The sequence below is a fragment of the Pteropus alecto genome, unplaced genomic scaffold (genome assembly GCF_000325575.1).
Source record: "Pteropus alecto unplaced genomic scaffold, ASM32557v1 scaffold63, whole genome shotgun sequence".
NCBI lineage: Eukaryota > Metazoa > Chordata > Mammalia > Chiroptera > Pteropodidae > Pteropus > Pteropus alecto.
Genome location: NW_006434897.1, coordinates 2,622,175 through 2,645,544, shown reverse-complemented (window position 1 = coordinate 2,645,544; position 23,370 = coordinate 2,622,175). Strand labels below are relative to the sequence as shown.

General features: G+C 34.1%; 1 protein-coding gene across 1 annotated transcript in view; it reads right to left on the bottom strand.

The window, feature by feature from the left end:
* CCSER1 (coiled-coil serine rich protein 1) overlaps nucleotides 1-23,370 on the bottom strand; it is a 1,126,758-nt gene that overhangs the window by 586,574 nt on the left and 516,814 nt on the right. The window contains exon 8 of the mRNA XM_006910733.2: nucleotides 5,124-5,207. Within this exon, the coding sequence (XP_006910795.1) occupies nucleotides 5,124-5,207 (84 nt within the window). The remainder of the gene's footprint in view (nucleotides 1-5,123; nucleotides 5,208-23,370) is intronic.

The following is a 23,370-nucleotide window of genomic DNA, read 5'->3' as shown; positions in this document are numbered from 1 at the left end:
TAGTAGTTGATAGATGGTCACAGGGATGGGTAACACAGCATAGGGAATGCAGTTAGCATTAATATATTGGCTAGGTGGAAAACCAGAGGAGAGATGGAGCAAGTAGGGGCATCGTTTTATAAACTATATAAATGTCTAACCAGTGTACTGTATTCTTGAAACTAATTATACACATATATATGTATATATATACACACATACACTGTAAAAAGCTGTATCTGATACTTGTGATTCAGATCAGTTAGAAAATGAATAAAAGTTTCTAAAGAGAAGAGTCTGAAATGGTAGAAATTATAAAAGCTTAGAATTACTGACAATACACTTTTCCAATATGTTATCCATAAGAAATCAATGAATATTTTTGACAGAGTATAAGTAACAGGCATCCAAATTACTGATAAAACAAGTCATTCCATAGCATGGTGCACTGATCCTAATTAGGGTAAATTTCACTCTTCGGTCTTAGGTCCAACTAAAGTTATTCTCATTTTTAAATTACCTTCGACTTATTTAAAGGTATTTTGCATCAATACATAAATATCAAAATACACTTTCTTCAATATCTGACATCATGTACAGGACACACTTTTCACCCATACTATGAGACCATTTATAAGATTTTTTAAGTCATTTATAAGATTAATAATCGTTTACAAGAAAAGATCTTCCTCCCCTCCTGCCCCAAAACACAAGGCTACACTTCACCATGAACATTTATGATAAATCTCTCAGATTTATTTAGGTACAAGAAGGCAATATTTACAATTTTCTTCAGTTTCATACTAACAATAAAATTACATTGCATTCTTTGGTGTGACCTTCACTAAATCTCTGAGAAAAGAAATTTAAGACTTTCTCATAAGTGAGAAAAATGTTTCTCTGCTTTATATTACTAAATTTAATAGAGTTAAATCTAAGGTACAATATGTAACTATTTTAAATACATTTTATTACTATAATTGATTCTGATTAAGTATTCTTACTTTTGGCTACTATGTTTAGATTTTTGGTCTAAACCTATACCTATGCATTAAATAACTTAATGAAATAAATTCATGAAATCCCCAAATCTTTGGTAGGAAAGTTATTTCTAATATTCAAAAAGTTCGATATATTCTAAAAAATAAACACAAACTTTTATTTAAATATATATCTAAATATTATTTTTAAAAAATTCCAATCATCCCCAACTTCAAATGTTGGTTCCTTTCCATGCTTTGGATTAATTAATATTCTGGCTAATCAATACAATATTAAATAATTCTTAGTAAAGTTTGTGTTACAGCTTTCATCTTATTTCCTACGCTTATTTAATAATTCAACATCCTTAACAAAAATCTTGTTCATATTTTTGGTTTTTTGTTTAATTTTTATTCTCAGATTGACTTTTTGTCAACTAGAATCTTAAGAAAGATTATGATATGGAAAGATAGTAAAATCATAACTGCTATCATTAAGCAGTTGTGGTGAAGGGTGTCATTCCACAAGACCCCTCTGATACTCTTATTTCTCTGTTACAGATTAAATGTTTATGTCCCCCAAAATTGATATGTTCAAGTCTGAACCCCCAAAGTAATGGTACTTAGAGGTGAGAACTTTGGAAAATAATTACATTAAGTAATATTAAGTTACACTAAGTCATGAAGGTAAGGGCCTTCACGACAGGATTAGTGTTCTTATGAAGAGTCAAAAGAGCTCTTTCTTTCTCCCCGAAGTGGATATACCAAAGAAAGGCCTTGTAGGGCCATAAGGAGAAAACAGCCTTCTAGAAATCAGAAGCAAGTCCCTCACCAGACAGTGAATCTACCAACATCTGGACTTCTAGCCTCCAGAACTGTAATAAATGTCTGCTGTTTAAGCCATTTAGTTTATGGTATTTTGTTATAGTAGTCCAAGCATACTAAGACATTACATACATCACAGGATTCTAATTAAATCATAAATGAATCAGAAGAGATCATAAAATGGAGAAAAATGAAGAGGGAAAGAAGCAGTGATATGTAGTAAATCTTACACTATATATAATTGAAATTTAAATAGATAATATTCTGAGTAGGGGTATACAAAAGTCACAAATAACAAATCTTAAAGGAAATATCTTTCAAATGAAAACCAAATAAAGAACCAAAGTCACTAAAAGTCCTCAAGAAGCTGAGCAAAATTCATATAAGTTTCTGTGGGAGAGAAGAGGGATAAAACAAAAACATTTTAAAGATTTCATTTGATGGGCGAGTGGTCTTAAACTTGATAATATAAATGTTGTTTGGCTTAGTGTGTGTGTGTGTGTGTGTGTGTGTGTGCGCGCGCGCGCGCGCGCGCACACTGTAAGACCATTACAGATATAATTTATTTTCAACATAAAAAAATACTATTTACATAGCCCAAGCTATATAGGTATGACTAGCCAGTGTTCTTCACATTATCTCAGAGCACAGCAGAAGAGATTTTGTTCTATTATAAAGCAGTTGAGAGTAAATATCCTATGTGTAGACCAATTCCTTCCAGTTTACCAAATTCAAAACTCCTGCCTGAAGAGTATATTTCTGTTTTTCTCCAATTGTTGCCCCATCACATATACTACCTGAGGACACTCTGATATTCTTTTATCTAAGATCTCATTAAACATCATTAAATATGTGCAAAAAATTATCTGTTAAAATAAAATTAGTAAATCTCACAAACATAAGTGATACATACAAATTTTAGGAAAAATAATTTCAAAGATCTTAAAATTGTCCCAAGAGTACAAACCACTTCTTTTCTTCTTTCAAAAGAGAACAGGTAAGGATAAACTAAAAATATGATTACAAAATATATTCATGTTAAAAATTTAATTAATGTGAACAGTTTGCCCAAACAGTATCTATATAATTTAAATCAACATTATTTTGAACTTCTTAGTATATTTATGCTTTGTAGAATCTACTAACCATGCATGAAAAAACAGCTGAACTAAGGTAATAATTTTGAAATCATAGAAAAAATAAGTTTTGAAATATGCATTTAGTACTTTATAAATATATCTTGTCCAAAATTTTCTTTGCTAATAGTAACTAGCCATGAACATAAACAGAATGTGCTATAGACAAAATTGTGTCCCTCCCAAATTCATGTTGACATCCAAACCCCCAAAGTGATGCTGTTTGGAGATGGGGTCTTTGGGAGATGCTCAGGTTTAGATGAGGTCCTCAGGGAAGGCCTTTATGATAAGATTAGAGTCTTTAAAAGAAGGGACATCAGAGAACTTGTATCCCCTTTCTCCTTCTCCCTCTCTCCATGCACATGCACTCAGTAAAGGACATCTGAGCACACAGCTAAGAAGCAGTTGTCTAGAGGTCAGGAAAAAATAGCTCTCGCCAAAATCCAACCATGGTGACACTCTGATCTCAGACTTCTATCCTCCAGAGCTGAGAAAGTTTGTTGTTTAAAACAGTGGCACCAGGGACCGTGCTCCTATGAGTATCTAATGCCTGATGATGAGGTGGAGCTGAGGCAGTGATGCTAGCCCTGGGGAGTGGCTGCAAATACAGATGAAGCTTCGCTCTGTCACCTGCCACTCACCTCCTGCACTGTGGCCTGGTCTCTAACAGGCCATGGACTGGTACTGTGGTACTTTGTTATGGTGGCTCTAGCAGCCTAAAATGGCATGAAAATAGCTATTTATATTTATGGTGGCTCTAGCAGCCTAAAATGGCATGAAAATAGCTATATATATAATAGCCAAAAGAGAGTCCCATCTCTTCTTCAGAACTTTTGATTTTTACTGGGTTTCAACAGATAGACATTTACCCTATAACATACAATTTCACTGAAGTCTATAATTTAATCTAATACCCCTAAAGCAATGATTCTCCCAGGCACATTTGGCAATGCCTAGAAGGTACTACTGGCATTTAAGTTGGATAATCAACTCAGAAAATGTATTCTTTGTTTTTTCTTTCAACATTGGTTGTGATCCGATTTCAAACAGCACATACAAAAATATCAGGCCTTCGTTTGTTGAATGAAATAGGAAATTATTACTTCCAGAGCCAATGTTACATAGCTATCATTAAAATAATTTAGTATCCCTCCCTCCAAAAAAGTCCTCAATTGGCTGATTTAGTAAAATGAAGTCATGTATTTTTTTTTTTTTACTATAAACTTGAAATACCAAATTGACTACAAGCTGACTCTTGAACAACATGGCTTTTAACTACTCAGGTCTGCTTATATGAGAATTTTAAAACTTTCTAAATCAACAATTAAACCATGTTCATGAAACCAATAATCAACATCGATCTAATCATAGAACAATCTAAATAAAGGTCAAGGCTTAGTAGACACATAGTCACTTGTCAAGAATCAATAAAATATGCTCTAAATTTGTCATCTAACATGTTAGTTCTCAGAAGCTTGATGGTCTATAATTATACAGTGTTTTGTCATTTACTTATATTTAATAATTACATAATACTTCATTGTTAATGTAGTCAAATCTGTAGTCAAATCTGAAATCATTGTAAATTGTAAACACATCTTAGAAAAGTAATTCTTATATACCAAAAGTATTTTCATGTTATAAAAGTATGATTTATTACATTTTTACAATGTCACATAAAAAAAGTACCCTGAAAACATGAATTATATACATTGCACATTTTTGTATATTTACATTTGAGATTTATATATCTATATTAACAAAAGTCTCATTAGGTTAATACTTTTGGTAGCTTTATGAAAATAAAAAGTAAAATATGTTTTTTCAGGATGATTACATAATTTGCTTCATATACATGTTTGTACCTCTAGGTATAGCAGAATGGAGTTAAACTATGCACTTTACAAAATGAAATGTGCCCTTAGCTGTCACAATTTTTGATAGATTAAACTGAAATGTCTCACCCTGGTTCAGTGTCTGTTTTTGGAATTATATAAAGTTCAATACACATTATAAAATATACTCTTTATTTTTCAGATTGGCAGATCCTCATTGCTGTAAGATCATAAAATTGATAATTAATCAGATTTAATCACTAACAGTTTGAAAATAATTAATATGTGTTAATAAGTTGTTGTAGGGTTTATAGCAAAAAACATTGCAAGGAAAGTATACTTGCGAGCCAAATATTGTTATCACTTACCAGCTCTTCCTGAAGTTGGGAAATGAGTTCGTCTCTCTCTTTCAGCTGCAGCTTCAGCATTGAGCATTCATCTTTCATTATATCCTATAAAAACATCAAAGAGCATAATAGGCTTAGCCCTTTCACTTTGCTCTTGATAAGGAAAGTCAGTTTCACACAGTGGGAGATAATTTCACCTGACTAATGAAAGCGAAATTTCCTCTTCAGTGTGATATTTTTCATAATATTCAAAGTTGCAAAATAAACTAGTGTATCCAGAACTATTATGCTATATATGATATACATGTGTATGTGTGTTTTCTTATACTGCTTTTTTCCTTTGGATATCCATTTGTACATTTTGTTGCCTTAGACAGAAAGTAAGGAGTCATCCTAAATTCTTTCCTCCCATTTCCTGTGCATATGTAAAAAGTGGAAAAAAATACCTATACTCTAAAAGAGGTACCTAAAACTACCATTTGTTGCCCTATCATAATATTAGTTCCCAAATTAATGGCCATGTTACAGTCTTTGTCTTTAATGACGCCTCTGTAACATTTGTCCCTTTCACTAGAGATCTGTGGGTATTTAGTCTTCTTACTCTGCGTGTACACTCAGCCAGTCTCTATGTACATGATATATCCACACCTACGGCCTCTATTACTCTTTGCTGGTAACGCAGATACAAATACTTAATTTGGGCCTATCTGCCGTCTAAGCCTCAACCCATGAATAAAACTTCTTACTGAGCATGGACTCAGCACTCTCAGACATTTCAACTCAACCTTCATCTCAACATCCTCTTCCCCTACCCCAACACTTCACTTCCACGTATTTCTCCTAATATCTTCCTGTTGTCTAAGATAATGAGGAAATCATCCTATACTCAGCTCTTACGCAGTAGGAACCAAATCCAGTACTAAACTCTTTAATCCCTATTTCCTTGATATTTCTTGAACTCACTCCTCTCTATTCCTCATAGACTTTCTCTAGGTACTCATTACTTCTTAGTCGACTCATTGCAATAAGCCTCTAAACTGGTTTTCTGGCTTTCTATTACTTTCTTTATCTGCCAGAAATATTTTCCTAAATGAGTATTAATTACATCACTTCTTCATTTAACAGCTAATCACTTTCTCTTTCATGAAAAAAAAAAAAAGGTCCAAACTCTTTAGCATAGCATATGGTACTTATTTTTGTAGCTTTAAAGTTTTTCATTTCCAACTTTCTCATGATCTTTGCTAATTCCTACAAAACTGAATAGCAAAATGTTGCTTCACGTCTTCTTGCTTTACACATGCACATCACTAGATTACACTGCCTTCTACCCACTGCACCTGTCTATTCCCCCCAATTCCTCATGCTCTGAGGCTTTCACGCATTACTCCTTATCCCATGAAGGCGCTTTCCCCTGTTGGCTGAGATACGAATCCCTTGAGGGTGCGGGCACATTCTACAGCATTTAAATCATACACCATTTCATATAATGTTAATACTTCAAGTGTTGTTTGCTTGTTCTGCAGCCTTATTCCCCCGTCCCCTTCCCACCTGAGTGGATACCCTACAGCCATACCTCGTTTTATTGCGCCTCACTTTATCGTGCTTCACAGGTGTTGCACTTTTTACAAATTGAAGGCAAGACTCTTCATCAGCAAAAAAGATTATGACTCGCTTTATTTCAATACTCGCTATATAAAAGTGGTCTAGAACCGAACCTGCAATATCTCTGGGGCATGCCTGTATTTCATTAGCATATCATTAGAACCAAACATTGTAACTGACACACATAAGATGCTCAAAATCCATGCTTCCTTCCTACCCACAAAATTACCACATAAACAGTATAAACATTAGGAGAATTCTCACTTTTTCTGAATCTGTTAAGCTTATCTGAGCTGACAAGGAAGAAAACAGCTAATGGATTAGAGAAAACAGAATACTTGTTTATTCTGGTTCTGATGGTGTTAATAATTTCTACTTCCTCTACACTAAGCAATACAGAACTTGATTCAGATTTACTAATATCTCCTTTAGTTTGCTGACAATCAGGCTGACTGAAAGAAGCTAATTATCTCTATTCCTTTTCTTTCGTAGTAGTCCTGTACATTCCCTGAATCATGGGCTTTCATAGATAGAGTTTATAGTCATTTTTAATATTTATTTTCACAGATTCTAAATATTACATGTTACACTGTTAATGACAAAAAGGCTTAGCTTACTCCACAATGCAAAGAAAAAATAGCAGGCTTAAGAGGTAAGAGAATAATTCATGTTTCTTAGAATCAGAGCTCCAGGATCAAATCCTCAGTACTTCAATTAACTAGTCCTGTGGCTCTGTGCTAGTTATTTATCTTCTTCGAGCCCCGTGGACATTTCTCTGGAGGTTAATAACACCAGATTATAAACTACCTGATATAAACTGTCTTATATCACCAATATCTCACTTAAGAAAAATGAACTCCATAAAAAAAATATATAACAAGTTGTGTTCTCCAGGAAACAAATACTGAGGTGGAGTTAAGGTTACAAAAGGTTTATTACAGAGTAAATCCATGTGAAAAGAAAATGAAAAGAATCAGAATTGGGCAGGGGAACAGTTGGACCATGATCCCTACCTGACCAAAGCTCCGCCACATGAATGAGAAGCTCCATAGCCAAGACTGTTAGAGGAATTCCTCGTTGAACGAAAGGCTCTTATAGCACTCTGTTCAGTCATTGGTTGGGTGCTGCCTCAAGGAAAACTAGATTTCATCTGTTGTTACTTTATTCATTGTTCCAGATCACCTACAGGTGGGCTTGATCTCAGCTGAGTCAGGCCCTAAAGATACTAATAGCGGGAAGCAGTCACAGAACCACAGGACTTGCAGCTAGACTGTCAGTACTTGATTGTAAGGGGATCAGAGCCTCAGCCTGGATCTACTTACAATTGTTCTGTTGATTAATTATCATTAATATTTTTGTATATGAATTTATATTTTCTTGATTAATCAGTTTAAAATGGATTATTTACCTATATGCTGGCTAATAGGAATTGTAAAGAAACTTGGTTTTCCAAAAATATGTTCACCGTACACAAGTCTCTGACTTTATTCCTGGGGAATTTTTTCAGGACATTCATAATCCAACAGCTTTAAATTAGGTAACTGCTAACATGTCATTTGCATTTATTTCTGGAACAACATATAGTAAATGTTTATCATCTATCATCAAAAGCCATTTTCAAAAGCCTTATGAATGACTCTGCAAGTAAATCTTAGTTCCCTAAGGTTTCATTTTTAGTAATTATATTATGACAATATTCACAGAGGTATCTGTCTAAAACACAAAATGAAAGCCCCTGAACAACACTTATTCTCAGATGAAGCTGACAGCATTATTCCCTCAATATTCTCACTATATTCGTAAAAGTCTAAGACATATTTGGCAGGATGATATATTGAATTAAAAGTCATATTGATGTGTAGAATTAACTGGATTTTAATATTCTTGATTTTTGAAATAAGGTTATTCCATTAACCTGAAGGTTAATACAACCAATTTAACCTTGTGCTTATTTAAATGCATATTATTCGCACATAGGAAAATATGTAATTCAATAATCATGACAATCCTCTGTTTCATTCAAGCATAATTAATTTGTAGGACTAATTCGATTCAATTATTTCCTAATTCAATAATTATTTATAAATATAGAACTCATAATGTGGTAAATTAAAGATGGCTGCAAATCCTTTGCTACTAGTCCTACTGAAAGATGCAGTCTAAACCCTGTCTTTGGACATGGGTTGGTCTTATTGACTTGCTTGACCAATAGAATACGGTGACAGTAATTCTGAATGACTTTCAGGGCTAGATCAGAAAAGGCTTTTTAGCTTCCATGATTGGTCTCTGAGAATCAGACACCCTCAGCTCTCTCTCAGGTTACTCTCTTTCAGAAAGAACCAAGTAGCCATGCTTCCACTGACAGCCTCTTAAGAGCTGCAATGGACACCCAGAATCAATTGCCAGCTATGACAGTGAGTCCTCTTGCACATCTAATCCAGTAGGCCCTCCAGGTTACCAAAGCCCCAGCCTATATCTCATCATAACTGCCTGAGTAGAATCATTCACAAACTCCTGACTTACAAAATAGTGAACAAAATAAAAGTATAGTTTTAAGCCACTAAGTTTTGGGATAATTTGTTATAGACATAGTCAGACCATATGGACAAACTCCAAATTATTATAATTAGAATTAGTGTACATTGACTCATTATGGTTGTATAAAAATGCTATAATCAATCGGATAAGTAATAACAAATGTTGGAGAGGATGTGGAGAAAAAGGAACCCTCATACACTGCTGGTGCAACTGCAAAATTAGTATAGCCATTATGGAAAACAGTATGGAGTTTCCTCAAAAAACTAAGAATTGATCTACCATATGATCCAGCAATCCCTCTACTGGGTATTTACCCAAAAGACTTGAAAACCCATATCCGAAAAGATATTTGCACACCGATGTTCATAGCAGCATTTTTCACAATGGCCAGGACATGGAAGCAACCGAAATGTCCTACGATAGATGATTGGCTAAAGAAGCTGTGGTACATATATACAATGGAATATTACTCAACCATAAGAAGAGATGAAATACTGCCATTTGCGACAACATAAAAGGGATATTTATGTTCTCATTATATAACCTACCAGAGAATCAGAAATACAGATATAAAATTTCTTACGAATTATCTTATTTTTGTCCTTTTATTTTATAAACTTGGAAAGTTAGAGCCAGACACTCATATATTTGGGTAATGTGTCCTAGAGCCGACTCCAGTCTCATATATTTTCTATGTATCTATTTTTTTTTTTTGGCCTGGAATTAGAATCACCTTATTTATGACTTATTGTATAAACAGAAATTGAGTGCCAAGAAATTAAAAGTAGGTAGAATCTGTAAATCACCCTGAAAATGACCATATGCTGAACTTAGAAATTCAGATTTTAAAAACTGAAATAATTTCTAACTCACAAACCTTCACATAGTTCTTAAGGTAAAATTATAAACATAGCTCTTGGCTACTAGTTACAAAAACTTGTCAAAATTGGTACTAAGTCATCATGACTCCATTTCTATTTATAGACTTTTGGTCATCTCTTTATGACTTACATGCTCCCTCCTCATTCTTGTAAATGAAAAGATCAAAGGATTAAAAAAATTAAAAAACACACACACACACAACTCTATCAGAGTAAACAATTACAGAATGTTATGAACGAGTAGAAAAGAAGAAGAAACAAAATAGGAATATGGTAAGACAGGACTGCCAGGGCAGAGATTAGAAAACATATAAATGTTAATAACTGACAATGTGCTTTGCAGTTCTGCTTACATAACTGACCTCATAAGTCTTATGTTAACTTAGCTTTAAAGTAGTAGGCTATCTGCAACAGTTGTGTAGCTAGTGAAATAAAGCAATGCTAGCATATAATCATCTAAACAGGACCGTAACAGGAACTACTTTTTCAAATATTGAAAACTAAGTCAACAGTTCTCTAACTCTTTATTATTTACTATAAAATAATCGAAACAACATGTAAATCATTTCAATGTTAATACTTGCTACATGATGTTATAAAAGTTTTTTTTATAAGCATTCAGTTAAAAAAGATTCTCAATTTGATTATATACTCGAGATGAACTAACATTCCATTGATTTAGAATAACGATGCTTTTTTATAAGAATTGTTTTCATAGAAATATAAAAATGAAAAACGCATAATAGATATTCAAAATGTGATGAAAGTATCTTAGAAAAATGTATATATATTTTTTGCATAAAATCAAATCAGAAAATGTGGCATTACCCTTGACAGTGGTGTACTGGCTATGTTTTTTAAGCAGTTAAACATGAGACTGGATATCAGCATAATCTTTTCATTAGCAAATGTTACTCTTAGGAAATCTTAAGCCTTCTGACTGATTTCTTTCATTCAAAAGATAGTGATAACAATATCTTATGTTTTTATAGGGGCTTTTATAATTTATAAAACTCTTTTACATACAAAATTTCTTTTTGCTATCAGAATCTTTCTTGACCAATTGAATAAAATTATACATTTCTAGGATAAGTAGGGCTTTAGGGATAAAAACAAAGCAGAGAAGATAGCTGCAGCAAAGGTCAAATAAAAGAAAACCATTGATTAGATCAAAACCTTTAAGTTGTGTTCATTAGCTTCTCAACAAAATTCATTGCATTCCTACATTTTCTGGAATAATTAAAAACATTAGCTTATACTGAGAAATTTGCTAAGATGTTAAAACAGTTCCATGAGACCATGGGCTCGTTATTCCAAGTTATTAAAGTCTTCTTAGATTCACTTTCTTGAATTAATAAGAAAAAATTGCTTTGAATAACTCTTATAATGTACTCTGTCTTATTTTTTCTATATAGTAAGTAAACGCAGTATGTTAACCTATGTTCCTTATAAAAATATTTACTTGAAATTTTCATTATTCTTTTTTTTGTTTCATCCAGTTTTTTTGTGTGTGAAAATTAAAATTAAAAGCAAACATTGGTATTTCATTTTCTAAAGCCTTCTTAAAATGATAGTATATATAAATTTTTCAGTGTCATAGAATGAGTTAGTAGGCGTGACAGATTAATTTCCTGATCTCCTAAACCAGTGGATTTAATCAAAATCAGTTATAAGCTACTTAAAACATAAATGTCTTTAGAAACTCATCAATAATGAGCTTCCCAACAGAGAAAGTCCACAAGTGATAAAGTAATATTAATTTATATTGTTCCATTGACTTGCTTGACACACATTTCTTAGGGATAGAGATGTCCTTAAGAGGTCCTGAGATTTCCTGATGCCAGCATATTTTTCCCTCACAGAACACAGGCACAATGATCACATTACACCACATTTCTTAAAAGTTCCTTTCTGTTGTGAAGGTATGCTTACTTGGTTTTTCATGATTTAAGTAAGGAATGGGGGATATCTTATCCCTCAATATCCTGAATAAAGTAACAGAATTATGTTTGAACGTAACTATGAATTTAGTTTCTGGGAAGAAAAAGTAATCAAAGACATCAAACACATCCTGTTTCCCACCTAGAAGTGTGTAATACAGTTATTTTATTTTGTTTTGTTTAAAATGCAATCTTGACCCAGTTTTAAGACACTGGCTAGAGGCCTGTTAGTTTCTCTTCTTTAACAGCTAATGAAGTCAACACCCCAAACACTTCCCTTATTGGTCCCTCCCATTTCAAGCCCATTATGTACCAGCCCCACTAGACCAGATACCAGGCAACTTAGGACAGACTCTATGCCCCAGAGCTCTTGAAATTACTCAAATTAGCCAATTCTCAGGGAGCTGTGTGAAAACCTAGCTAACCTGCTTGCCATATAGCTCTAGTTTGCTATTATTCTGTCCATAGGGAATGATCTCTTTCCTGCATAGCCCTGTCTAGTAGTCTGTCATGTGGAAGTGTAAACAACAAAGAATTCTGCCTTTCATCTGCATTTCAGTACATTACGTCTAGTCATCAAAAGAATCTTTAAATCTCATGAAACGTGCAAGAACCGGCTGCAGGTAGTGGGCTCCCATCTGTCATCCTCCTGGGACAAGGGAGCTGAGCTAGCTCTTGAGCCTTGTACATTTATGCCATCTTCAGACAGAGGGAAGGTAAGTGTGAATAATATTGGGTACTGCTTGGCAATACAGATCTATATTTTGCATAATAAAGGGTGAGTAAGGCCCTTCTAGTTTTATATGTTAGTAAAGTAAAAACTCTAGAGGAGAGACATCTGTAGTTTTAGCAGATCCTAAAAAATGTGTAGTATCCTGTTTTATGAGGTGCTGAATTGTGACAATGATGAAGAATGCAGAAATAAGTAATTCCTAAGGGGTGTTTTTCAAGGATTCTAGCACAATTATAGTATTCTGGGGAGAAAAAAAGCAGAGAGCTCAACAGTATGCTGTACAGGAATTATGGATAACGTGACTCTATTTCAGAAGTGGTTTTAGGCAGTCTGGGAGGTCAGAAAACTAAGCTGCAAAAAAGCAATAAACAGTTGCTGAAGCTACAGATCATAGCTACAAAACATAAACCAGGAGTAGATAGTAAGGAAAGGAGTAAAGGTCATGCTTTGTTCTTTTTTTAGGGCACTAATGGATAACAACGGTATACACAGTTGTATCTTCCAATAATCATTATATGCACATTGTAAAGGAGGAGTCTTTTAAGATGACGCATACATGAATTAGGAAAAGTAGCATTTTCAACTTATGAAGTAGATGTACTTTCTAGTGGTTGCTTATGTAGTGAATGCCTGCATACTGTGCCTAACTACATAACTAATTTCCGTTACAAAACAAAATTTTGGCTTAAACGTTATAGAAATTAAATTTAAGAGTACTGAGAAATTTTAGATATAATTAAATGACATTAATTATTATTAAACTATCCTAAAAACTATCATCTAATATAGAAAAACCCCTACAAATCTAGCAGTGTTTTTCGTGTTGCCTCTTGCTTTCTCTCAATCCAGGCAGAGAAGACTTGCATTTGAATCTTTGTTGTGTTACAATTTATCTATGTGACCTTGAAAAAATCAATTACTAATAACGAAAATATAACTTACTGAAATTCTGAAATAATCCCAAATACTTCACCACATTATAAGTGAATGATCACAAAATTTTTACCAGGAAGGTGTGATTAACCACATTTTTTGGTATTTTAATAATGTTCCTATACTATACAACTAAAAAGCAATTATTACCAAAGTAAACTCAAGTCTGCATTATCACAAAACCATTATACCTCAGAAGTAGTCTATCCTACTTCCCAGAGTTTCCATTTTCCTCATAAAATGGAGATCATGGTTTGTTTTTGTTTTTTGGGGTTTTTTTTCGTTTGTTTTTGTTTTTATTTTTTACAATGAGATCCATTCAAGCACATATAAGGGAAACAACTACAATGAGGCTGTGGTAGCTAGAATGTGTAAAGCAGCACCCCAGATTTGTCCCCTGTCTTTGTCTCCAGAATCTGTGAACATGGCAAGATATCATTCTTATAGTTATATTATGTTCTATGGTACAGTTGATCTTCAAATAGGGAGATTATCTGGGTGGGCCTCATCTAGTCATATGAGCCCTCATGAGTTACATGAGACAGAAGCCAGAGATTCTCAAAGCATGAGAAGGTCTTGACTCACACCACTGCTGTTTTAAGGATTAAGAGGGTTGTGTGAAAAGGGAGATGGTAAAGAGATGAGAGAAGCTCCAGGTAATAGCCAGCAAGGAAAGGAGACCTTAAACCTATAATGCCAAAGAAGTGAATTCTTCCAGTAACAGGAATGGGCTTGGAAGAGACCCCAGAGTCCATGAGAATAAAGCTGGCCAGCACCTTAACTTTAGCCTTTCGACACTCTGACAAAAAACTTTTAAATGTTTTTTTTTTTTTTTTGTCATCAAGTCTGTATTAATTTGCCACATAGTGGTAGAAAACAAATGCATATTAGAGTCAGAGAAAGCTCTCTTGAGGAAAAAAAAAAAAATCTAACCAGAAAATCAATAGTCAGGAAAAATTAGTAAGTGTTAAAAGCAAGGCAAGTGTTTCCAAGCAGATGCAGAACCATGAGGATTCCTGGAGGCAGAGCAAACTATTGCAAGTGTTTCTGGGAACGAGTACATTAACACAGTAGTGGGGAGAGGTATACACTGGCAAGGGGAGACGATCGAGGACCGAATCATAAAAGTCATTTATGCCATAATAATAAATTAATTTTTATATAGAAGGCTATAGTGTATCAATAAGGAATTTTAATCCAAAGAAGAGTATGATCAGATTTAAATTTATGCAGCTTACTCTGGGCTCAAAATGGAGAATGGGCTGAACGGGACCAAGACTAGAGACAGTTAGGAGGGTGATTTAACAATCCAGGTAACAAATAATTAGGATTTAAACTAAGATGGGCTATGAGAGTGGATTTGAAAGTCATTTAGAAGGTACATAGTATGCATTGGCTAAGAAGGTACAGGCTTGGAAGAGAGAGATTTGGTCAGGAAATAGAGGTTTGGGAATCACCAGTATATTGATACAGTAGAAAATAAATAGCTGAACAAAAAGTGAAGACAAGTGAAAATGAACAGTTTGAGAACGAAGAAAGCATGGAGTCATAATAGCTAAGGCAGAAAATAACTTTAAGAAGGAGAGCGAAGCTGATGATATTAGATGCAACACAGATGAAGTAAAATAAGGGCTTATTAAAAATTCAGTCGCTGTTGACTTTAAGAAACAGAGTCAGATGGCATGTTAGAAGTAGACTCCAGATTTCAGCAGGCTCAGAAGTAAATTGAAGATGAAGGAGAAATAATGAAGTTACTAACTACATAGTTATCAAAACACAAGCTCCTTCCAAGAAATGAAAAATCGTAGCTAAGAGGATTGAGATGGGATGTGTGTGGGTATATTTTCTAGGATATCGGATATATAAATACAGGATATAGGATATATAAATATATATATGATAAACAAAATATTTATCCAAAGGTCTTGAGCAATCATGTAACCAGCAGTTCCCAACTTTTTTGGCCCCAGGGACTGGTGCTCTTGTGAGAATCTAATGCCTAATCAGAGGTGGAGCTGAGGTGGTGAAGTTAGCACTGGGGAGCAGCTGCAAATACAGGTGATGCTTTGCTCGCTGGCCCACCGCTCACCTCCTGCTGTACGGCCCAGTTCCTAAGAGGCCATGGATCTCTATCTAGTCAGCCGCCTGGGGAATTGGGGACTCCTGACTACTGAATCCATGGAACACATGGCATAGTCTCAATGAGATTAATATTGTGTTCAAAAGAAAATATTTCAAGACCAAAAAGGAATTTCACGACAACCAGAGATCTTCATTTGTATATCCTGAACATGACTGGAACACGTAGTTCACAGCAATCATTTGTACTATTGCTCTCTTCTCCTTCATAAGTTTCCCTCATATAGTATAGCTGTTCTCCCAAGCATCTTACAGTCCTTACTTAGGAGCCACATGCCCTTCTGCCTGCCCAGTTTTCTCCCTTGATTTTGCATCATAAAAAGCCTTAAGAATGAATTTGAAAAAGAAGAAGCTCTGTCAGAGGGTAGGATAGGGAGGAAAAGAACTGAAGTAGTCAAGACTGAAATTCTTTTAGTAAATAGAAGGTAAATTTTGGAAACAATTTTAGATAAATACTCCCTCATAAATACCCACAAAATTAGAATGGCATGAATATTTCCTAAAAACACTAAATATTTCACTAAAAACATTGAGTAAAGAGGGTAAATTTGTAGGCAAATTCACTTGCAGGCAAAGAATGGCATCTCTGAATCTTTTCGATAGTAGGTATTCTTTACAGATAGGGAAGCAATAAGCATTTTCTTAATTAAGCTTAAGAAAATATACAAGTACTGTTAGTTCAAAAAAGATGTTACTGAAAATCTTCTAAAATGTTAAGTTTGAAAAAAATGTCAATTTATGAACGTGTACAACTTTAACTTACAGTTTAAATGGCAGTGGACTGAGACATATAGAAAGCAATATAATGTAAAGGTGAGTGGTACCTTATTTCTGTCAATAATTGTCAAGTTATTTTGCTTGGACACAGAAACTGTAATTCATAGATCTTTATTCTGAACTTTTCACATTGAGAGATGTGCACTTTAATGGTATTAGACTATCTTGAAAGTAATAGATCTTTCGGTTCACTTTTACTATGAATTTAAATATGATTTCTGTTCTTCTACTGCTACTTTAAATTTGCCCAGCTGTGCAAGGTCAAACATCATAAGACAGCCAGTCAAGTCACAGGATTATAGCATAATAAAAAGTAAAGGAAACAATATATTGAAGAAAACCAATAGTGGAGCACATGGGCAGCAAACTAGATAGGTAGATTTCAACAAGAGGTGAATGAAGATTGAACCTAAATCACCTCGAAAGCATTTCAAAGATTTAGAGTAGCCTCTTCCCCATTTCATCCCTCCATGTTTGAGACCCAACTGGAGGTGTGAGTTGAAATCTACTTTCTTTCATTTTTCTAACTTCACTCTTTGGAACACACTGTTACTGAAAATCAGTTGAATAAGAAATTATTACCAAAATATATAAAATGAGCATATGTATTTATGATAACTGGTGTAATTTTGCTTATTGTAATCACAACGTGCCCTAAATTATCCTCACGTGGCAAAACAATTCCTATTATTTAGAATGATGGGGAAAAAGGTTTTCCATGAATTGTTCAGAGGTGTTTGTATATATAAAATCATGTGCAGCATGGGAAAGTTTAAACTCTTGTTCACTCTATTCAAAATACTTGTCTAAGAGGAAAGCCCTCTAAATTAGAGTCGCTTTGAATTTAGATGTTTTCTAGTAGTTCTCTTAGTCTTTGAACTCATTTAAGTTTCTACCTTTCCTCAAACAAATATAACAAACAACAAACATTTTTTTTAATTCCTGACTTCTAATCCTGACTCTCTCCTTTTATTAATGAGATTCTTGGAAGAGCAATGACACTTATGGAATCCACACCCTCACTTGCAGTTTGGCCACCATGCATCAATAACTAATACTTGCTCAGTTTTACTGCTTCTGAAAGCTACTTTCCACACTCTAGTCACTTAATTAAAATTACTCTCATCAGTGTTAAGTACAAACATATATATATATTTTTTTTCAGTCCTCGGACTGATCTATGCTTTAGATTTGGCAATACAAAAATCCCATTTTAAAAATATCTCTTCCTCCTGGACTTCTGCGCTAACGTCTTCTTCTGTTAAATAAGTTTGGATACTTCTCAAACTCTTTAAAACTTTTCCACTCACTCTGTTCTTTAAAAGTTAGTATTTCCCAGGTTTCTGTCTGAAGCCCTCTCCCATCTTCCCTTAAATGTTTCATCTCAAACACTATCCCTATAAACTCACACTTCAGTATTTATTATCAATCCTCTCACCTGTAATCTTCTGAAATCTTGAGCCAAATTTCTAAATGCCTCCTGAAGACTTTCATGTGTTACATTCAGGTGTGTCAGATTTTAAATGTTTCAAATTTAAAATCTTCACCCCAAAGGGCAACATGTTATTTCTCCTACACTTCTGGTCTTAATAACATCATCTCTCCTATAATTGAATCAAGAATCCTGATTCATCCTTGACTTCTTTTAGCACTATAAGTATTTCACTCCATTATCTTGCTGGCATAATTTCTGACAAGTCCATTGTAATTGTTATTTTTCCTCTACAGCTATTTTCTTTCTCTGAATTCTTTCAAGATTTCCTCTTTGTTTTTTTGTTTGTTTGTTTGCAGTTTCAATATGGTATGTATAGGTGTAGATATTTTGATTTATATCTTACTTAAAATTATCTGAGCTTCCTGGATCTGTGGTTTAGTGTCTGTCAATAATTTAGAAAATACCATCTACGGCCATGCTACCCTAAACAAGCCCAATCCCGTCTGATCTCAGAAGCTAAGCAAGGTCGGGCCTGGTTAGTACTTCGATGGGAGACCACCTAGGAAGACCAGGAGCTATAAGCGTAAAAAAAAATAAAAAAATAAGGGATTGTAAACTGACAAGGTCCTTGCAATCTGTGAGGTCAACTAAGGGTTTCCTCGACTTAAAAAAAAAAAATCTTGGCCCTTATTACTTTAAACATTTCTTCTGCTCCTTGCTCTCTTTTTTTGGTACTCCAATTATGCACATGTTATACTTTCTGAAATTCCCTCAGAAGTCTTGGATATTCTGCTATTTTGTCTTCATCCCTTTTTCTCTTTGTGTTTCAGTAGACATATCTTAAAGCTCACTGATTCCTTATTCATCAATGTCCAATCTCCTGATGATCCCATCAAAGGCATTCTTCATTTATCTTGTAGTGTCTTTGATTTGTAGCACTTCCTTTTGACTTTTTCTTTGAGTTTCCATCTCTCTGCGTACATTGCCTATTTATGCTTGCAAGTTTATTTTTCCATTAAAGCCCTTAACATATTAATTATAATTCTCTTAAATTCTTTGTCTGATAATACTGAAATCTGTGTCATATATGAGTCTGGTTCTGCTGCTTGCATTATCTCCACAGAGTGGTTTTTTTCCCTGCCTTTATCATGCCATATATATATAAAACTGGAGGTGATATATTGGGTAAAAATAACTGAGGTAAACACTGTGAATTTTTATGGTTGTTCTTTTAATCTTGCAGGAAGTTGGGCTGAGTTAAATATTTGCTATAGCTGTAGGTCTCAAAGGCTTAAAATTCCTCTATTGTCCTTATTTTTGTCTCCTCTTCTGTCTCTGGGTGCCCCTAAAAATACCTTCTGAATAGAGAGAACCTCTGCTTTGCAACTCTTTCAGCTGCAATCCTGTTATACTGGAACCCTGTTGATATAGTGGTAAGGAGTTGAGGAGGGAAAGTGTTCTATAATCTTGTTTAAATATGACTCTTTTAGTAGGCCTGTGTCTCTGGGTTGATTGTGACCTTCGTAATTCTTTCTTAGCTTTGTTTCCCCACTCTGATGACACAGGAAGAATAGAAAGGGCTTGAACTGGTTAAGTGCCATTTATCTTAGAGGAGATAAGGCTCGGTCTGGTAGTCTTTTCTCTTGGAGAATAGGTCTTTGTTATGAAGAATGTTCTAGGCATATTTTAAATGATTACTTTTCTGTCTCTCTGCCAAAGTCACAAGGGAATTTCTTGTTTGTTTATTTGTTTGTTTTCTGTTCTGGTTGGATTACTAGAGGTAAAACTCATGCAAATGTGGGCACTCCCCAAGAATATAGCTTCAGGAGTTTCCTACTAGTAATCTAGTCCACACATAGCTTCCAACAATCATCAAAATTACCGTTTAAGTGTTCCTACCAGTTTATGACTTCAGTGGCTTCTGTTCTAGGTAAATTAAATTCAGCTATGTTTCTCTATATTTGCCTGGGGTGGTGGTTTGCTCCATAGCTTTATTTCTCTGATAAGCTCCCTAAAAGTTGTTGATTTTCAGTCCGCTTGGCTTTTTTCTTGTAAAAATAGAAGTGATGCCTTCCAAGCTCTTTATCTACTAGAACTGAAACTAGAGTCCTCATTCTTGACTTATCTCTCACATTCCATAGCCAACTGACAAGCAATCCTCTTTCTGACTCCAACATTTCTTAATTAATTTCCTTTCATCAAGTCTCATTGTCATCACCTTCATTCAGGCCTTTACATCTGGTTAGAATTCTTCGCTCTTCTCAGAATTGCTCTCCTTGCCTTTGTTTCAACACTAAGGAAGAACCTTAATAGAGTTATTTATTTATATTTCTTAATTCCCTATTAAATGTAACCTCTTTGAGGACAGGAACCATATTTTATCTTTATAGATCACCAATCATCTAGTTCAGTAACATTCCCAGTGGAAGACTTCAGTAAATATCAATTGAATCGATGGGAAAACCACCTACAATCCTATGTGCTTTTAGTACTTTATTAGAAAAGCTAGGCTAAAATTTGAAGTTAAAACTAATTTTCATCTCCTTAGACTAGTCCATAAATTCTTTAATGGAAAATATTTGATCATAGATACATTCCATTCTATGATTCCAGTAGCTGCCTTCTGGTGGTATTCTAATTAATAATTCAATGAGCTTAGGTCAGGAAATATGCTGGATAATCAAGACTCTGGACAGTTAATGTTTATGTTTATATTTATTTATATTTCCTGAACAATTCATCTCTGAATACATGATAAAGTTTTTATCAAGAAGTAATTTTACTGCCTTTCACAGTCTTAAAACCACTTAGGAGAATAATTGATAATTAAAATGTTCTTTGTTTATTTGTGTTGCCATATCTGGCATTTAACACACTGCTTTGATTTTCACCATTCTTTTCATTATGGTTTTATCTTTTATGTAAGGCACATCACAATCATTATTCCTATCTTTCATAAGCAAATTGAAATATAAAATAGAATAGAAAAGTGACTTGCTCAAGGCAAACGCAAAAGTTATCAAAAGAGTTGAAATAAAAGATTGCCAATATTTCAATAATGAATAAAAACAGTGATTTCATACTTGTAGACAAGTTACAAAAAAACTGAGAAAAATGTGGAAATTTTTATTTTCCTTAATATCTAAAGCCAAGATTATATGTTATATATAGAAATATTTTTAAAGAACACAGAAAAAAGTATATATAAAACATTATTGTTTTCAGCCTCAAAAAGAAAATTAATGATTATATTACATATTTTTAGAAAAAAAATCTTCCAAATTTAACTTTCAGAGAAATATGAAAAGGTTATCTATTTAGTTCCTTGAAATTTATATTTATCATTTTATTAGTTTTGATTTTATAGGAATCCTATGAGTTAGGTGATATTACTGACACTTTATAGGAGAGTAGAGTGGCTCAGAAAAGCCCCAGTAGTTGAAGTTCCACAGTTACACTTAACATCAAAAGGAAGTTCACACATTGCATGTTCGATGAATGACAATTTCTGAGCTTAGCATCTGGTTCTCTAGAGAATAAAAGGTCATGAGGCATACTCTTTCTAGTCTTGATTCCAAGAGTTCATGGCCTTTTGAAGATCATGCATTTATAGAAATGTTGATATTTCAGTGAATTTATGTTACCTTTACAAAGTATGTTAATAAAGTAAAAAAGTAGTATTCCTGGGCCAGGAAACCTGTCCATCTGACTAGCTTACAGGACTTTTCAGTTATTATTTTATTCTATCTGAATGAATGTCAACAGTATATAAGAGCCCACTGTTCTTTGCCCCTTTTCTTTCAGATAGAGTTAACTGAATGAAAAATAGTCCTCCCTCCATTGCCTCCCATCTTTAACTTTGAATAAATAAAGTCATGATAGGTAGTCTCTGAGTCTCTTTCACCCCTGGTCTCCATTTGACATCAGTCAGGGAAAGTTTTCAGATTTCCCTAGGGTATATAGCCTGCAAGTACAATAAAGATAAATGATTGTATATATACTTTTCTCTCAGGATTTTGCTTAAATTATTTTCATGATCATTAATCAACCTAAAATATTCTTACAGAAGGGAAGCAGAAAAGGATACATGTATTTAGGCTACTTTTTTTGGATTCCAGTTCACTTTCCTTTTAAGAAGGAACACAAAGATTAGAGAATAAACTTGTTCTCATTGAGTAGTAGTCAACCTGGGCTTCCTTACTCCAACAGAAGATAATGACTAACTATCAGGGACTCGGAAAGTCAAGTCTTGAGGGCATCTCTATCAGTTAGGGTGCTTTTGAAAGTAAGTAAAGAGATACCCGCCTTACTTAATAAAGAGATATTATCTCACTGTAACAAGATGACCAGAAATAGCTGGTTCTAGGCTCAGTTAATTCAGCAGCATAATAACATCATCAAAGACTCAGACACTTTCTATTTATTCTCACTCATCCTAATTGGTGTTAGTTCTCAGGTTTGACCCTTTACAATTGCAGGAGGCAAACAGATCCAAAAAGAATATTCTCAGTCAACTGGATTTAATGGTGGGAATAACAGTTCATTCTCGTAAGTTTCATTCTCATTTAGTGTGTTTTCCTCTGATCCGTTGGCCAGGATTAGGTCATACAATTAAGCCCTTGCTAACTTCAAGGGAATATCAAGCATTTTTCAGCTGGAGGGCCCTATATCAAAGAATGATTTGTCTGTGTGGGGGAAAAAGGGGATCAATGAGGTCAAACCTGACATTGTAAGGTTGTGTGTATAACACTGAAGGAAAGTCTCACATGAGTTTTCACTCTTATAACTCATTACTTTAAACATCTTTCATCAGTAGGGCATTTATAAATAAGTCAATGCAAAATGCTACCCATTGTGTAAGGGTCTGAGAATGCAGCAGCAAACAAGATAGAAAAAGGATGCTTATATTCTTTAGTACAAACGACAGATTTTTAAAAATATAATGATGGTATGAAAGAGAACTACTAGGTTCCAGGGAAACCCAGTCTAGTCTTTTTTGATGAAGTTATGTTTAAGCTGAGATCTGAAGGATGAGTATGATTGTGCTGTGGGAAAAGAAAAACAAAACACACCTGGACTAAGGTAAAAAGAAACAAAGTTCAAGGACATAAAATATATTTAGTATAGAAAAAGTAAGAAACACAAAGGACAGAATGGCACTTGACAATGCTGTAAAATAACCCATATCATTTGTGCTTCTTAGATTTTATCTAAAAACCAAGGGGAGTGAAGTGTTTTAGACTATTTTAAGGATGAGGGTTTTTAGAAGGGATACGACATAATATTTGCA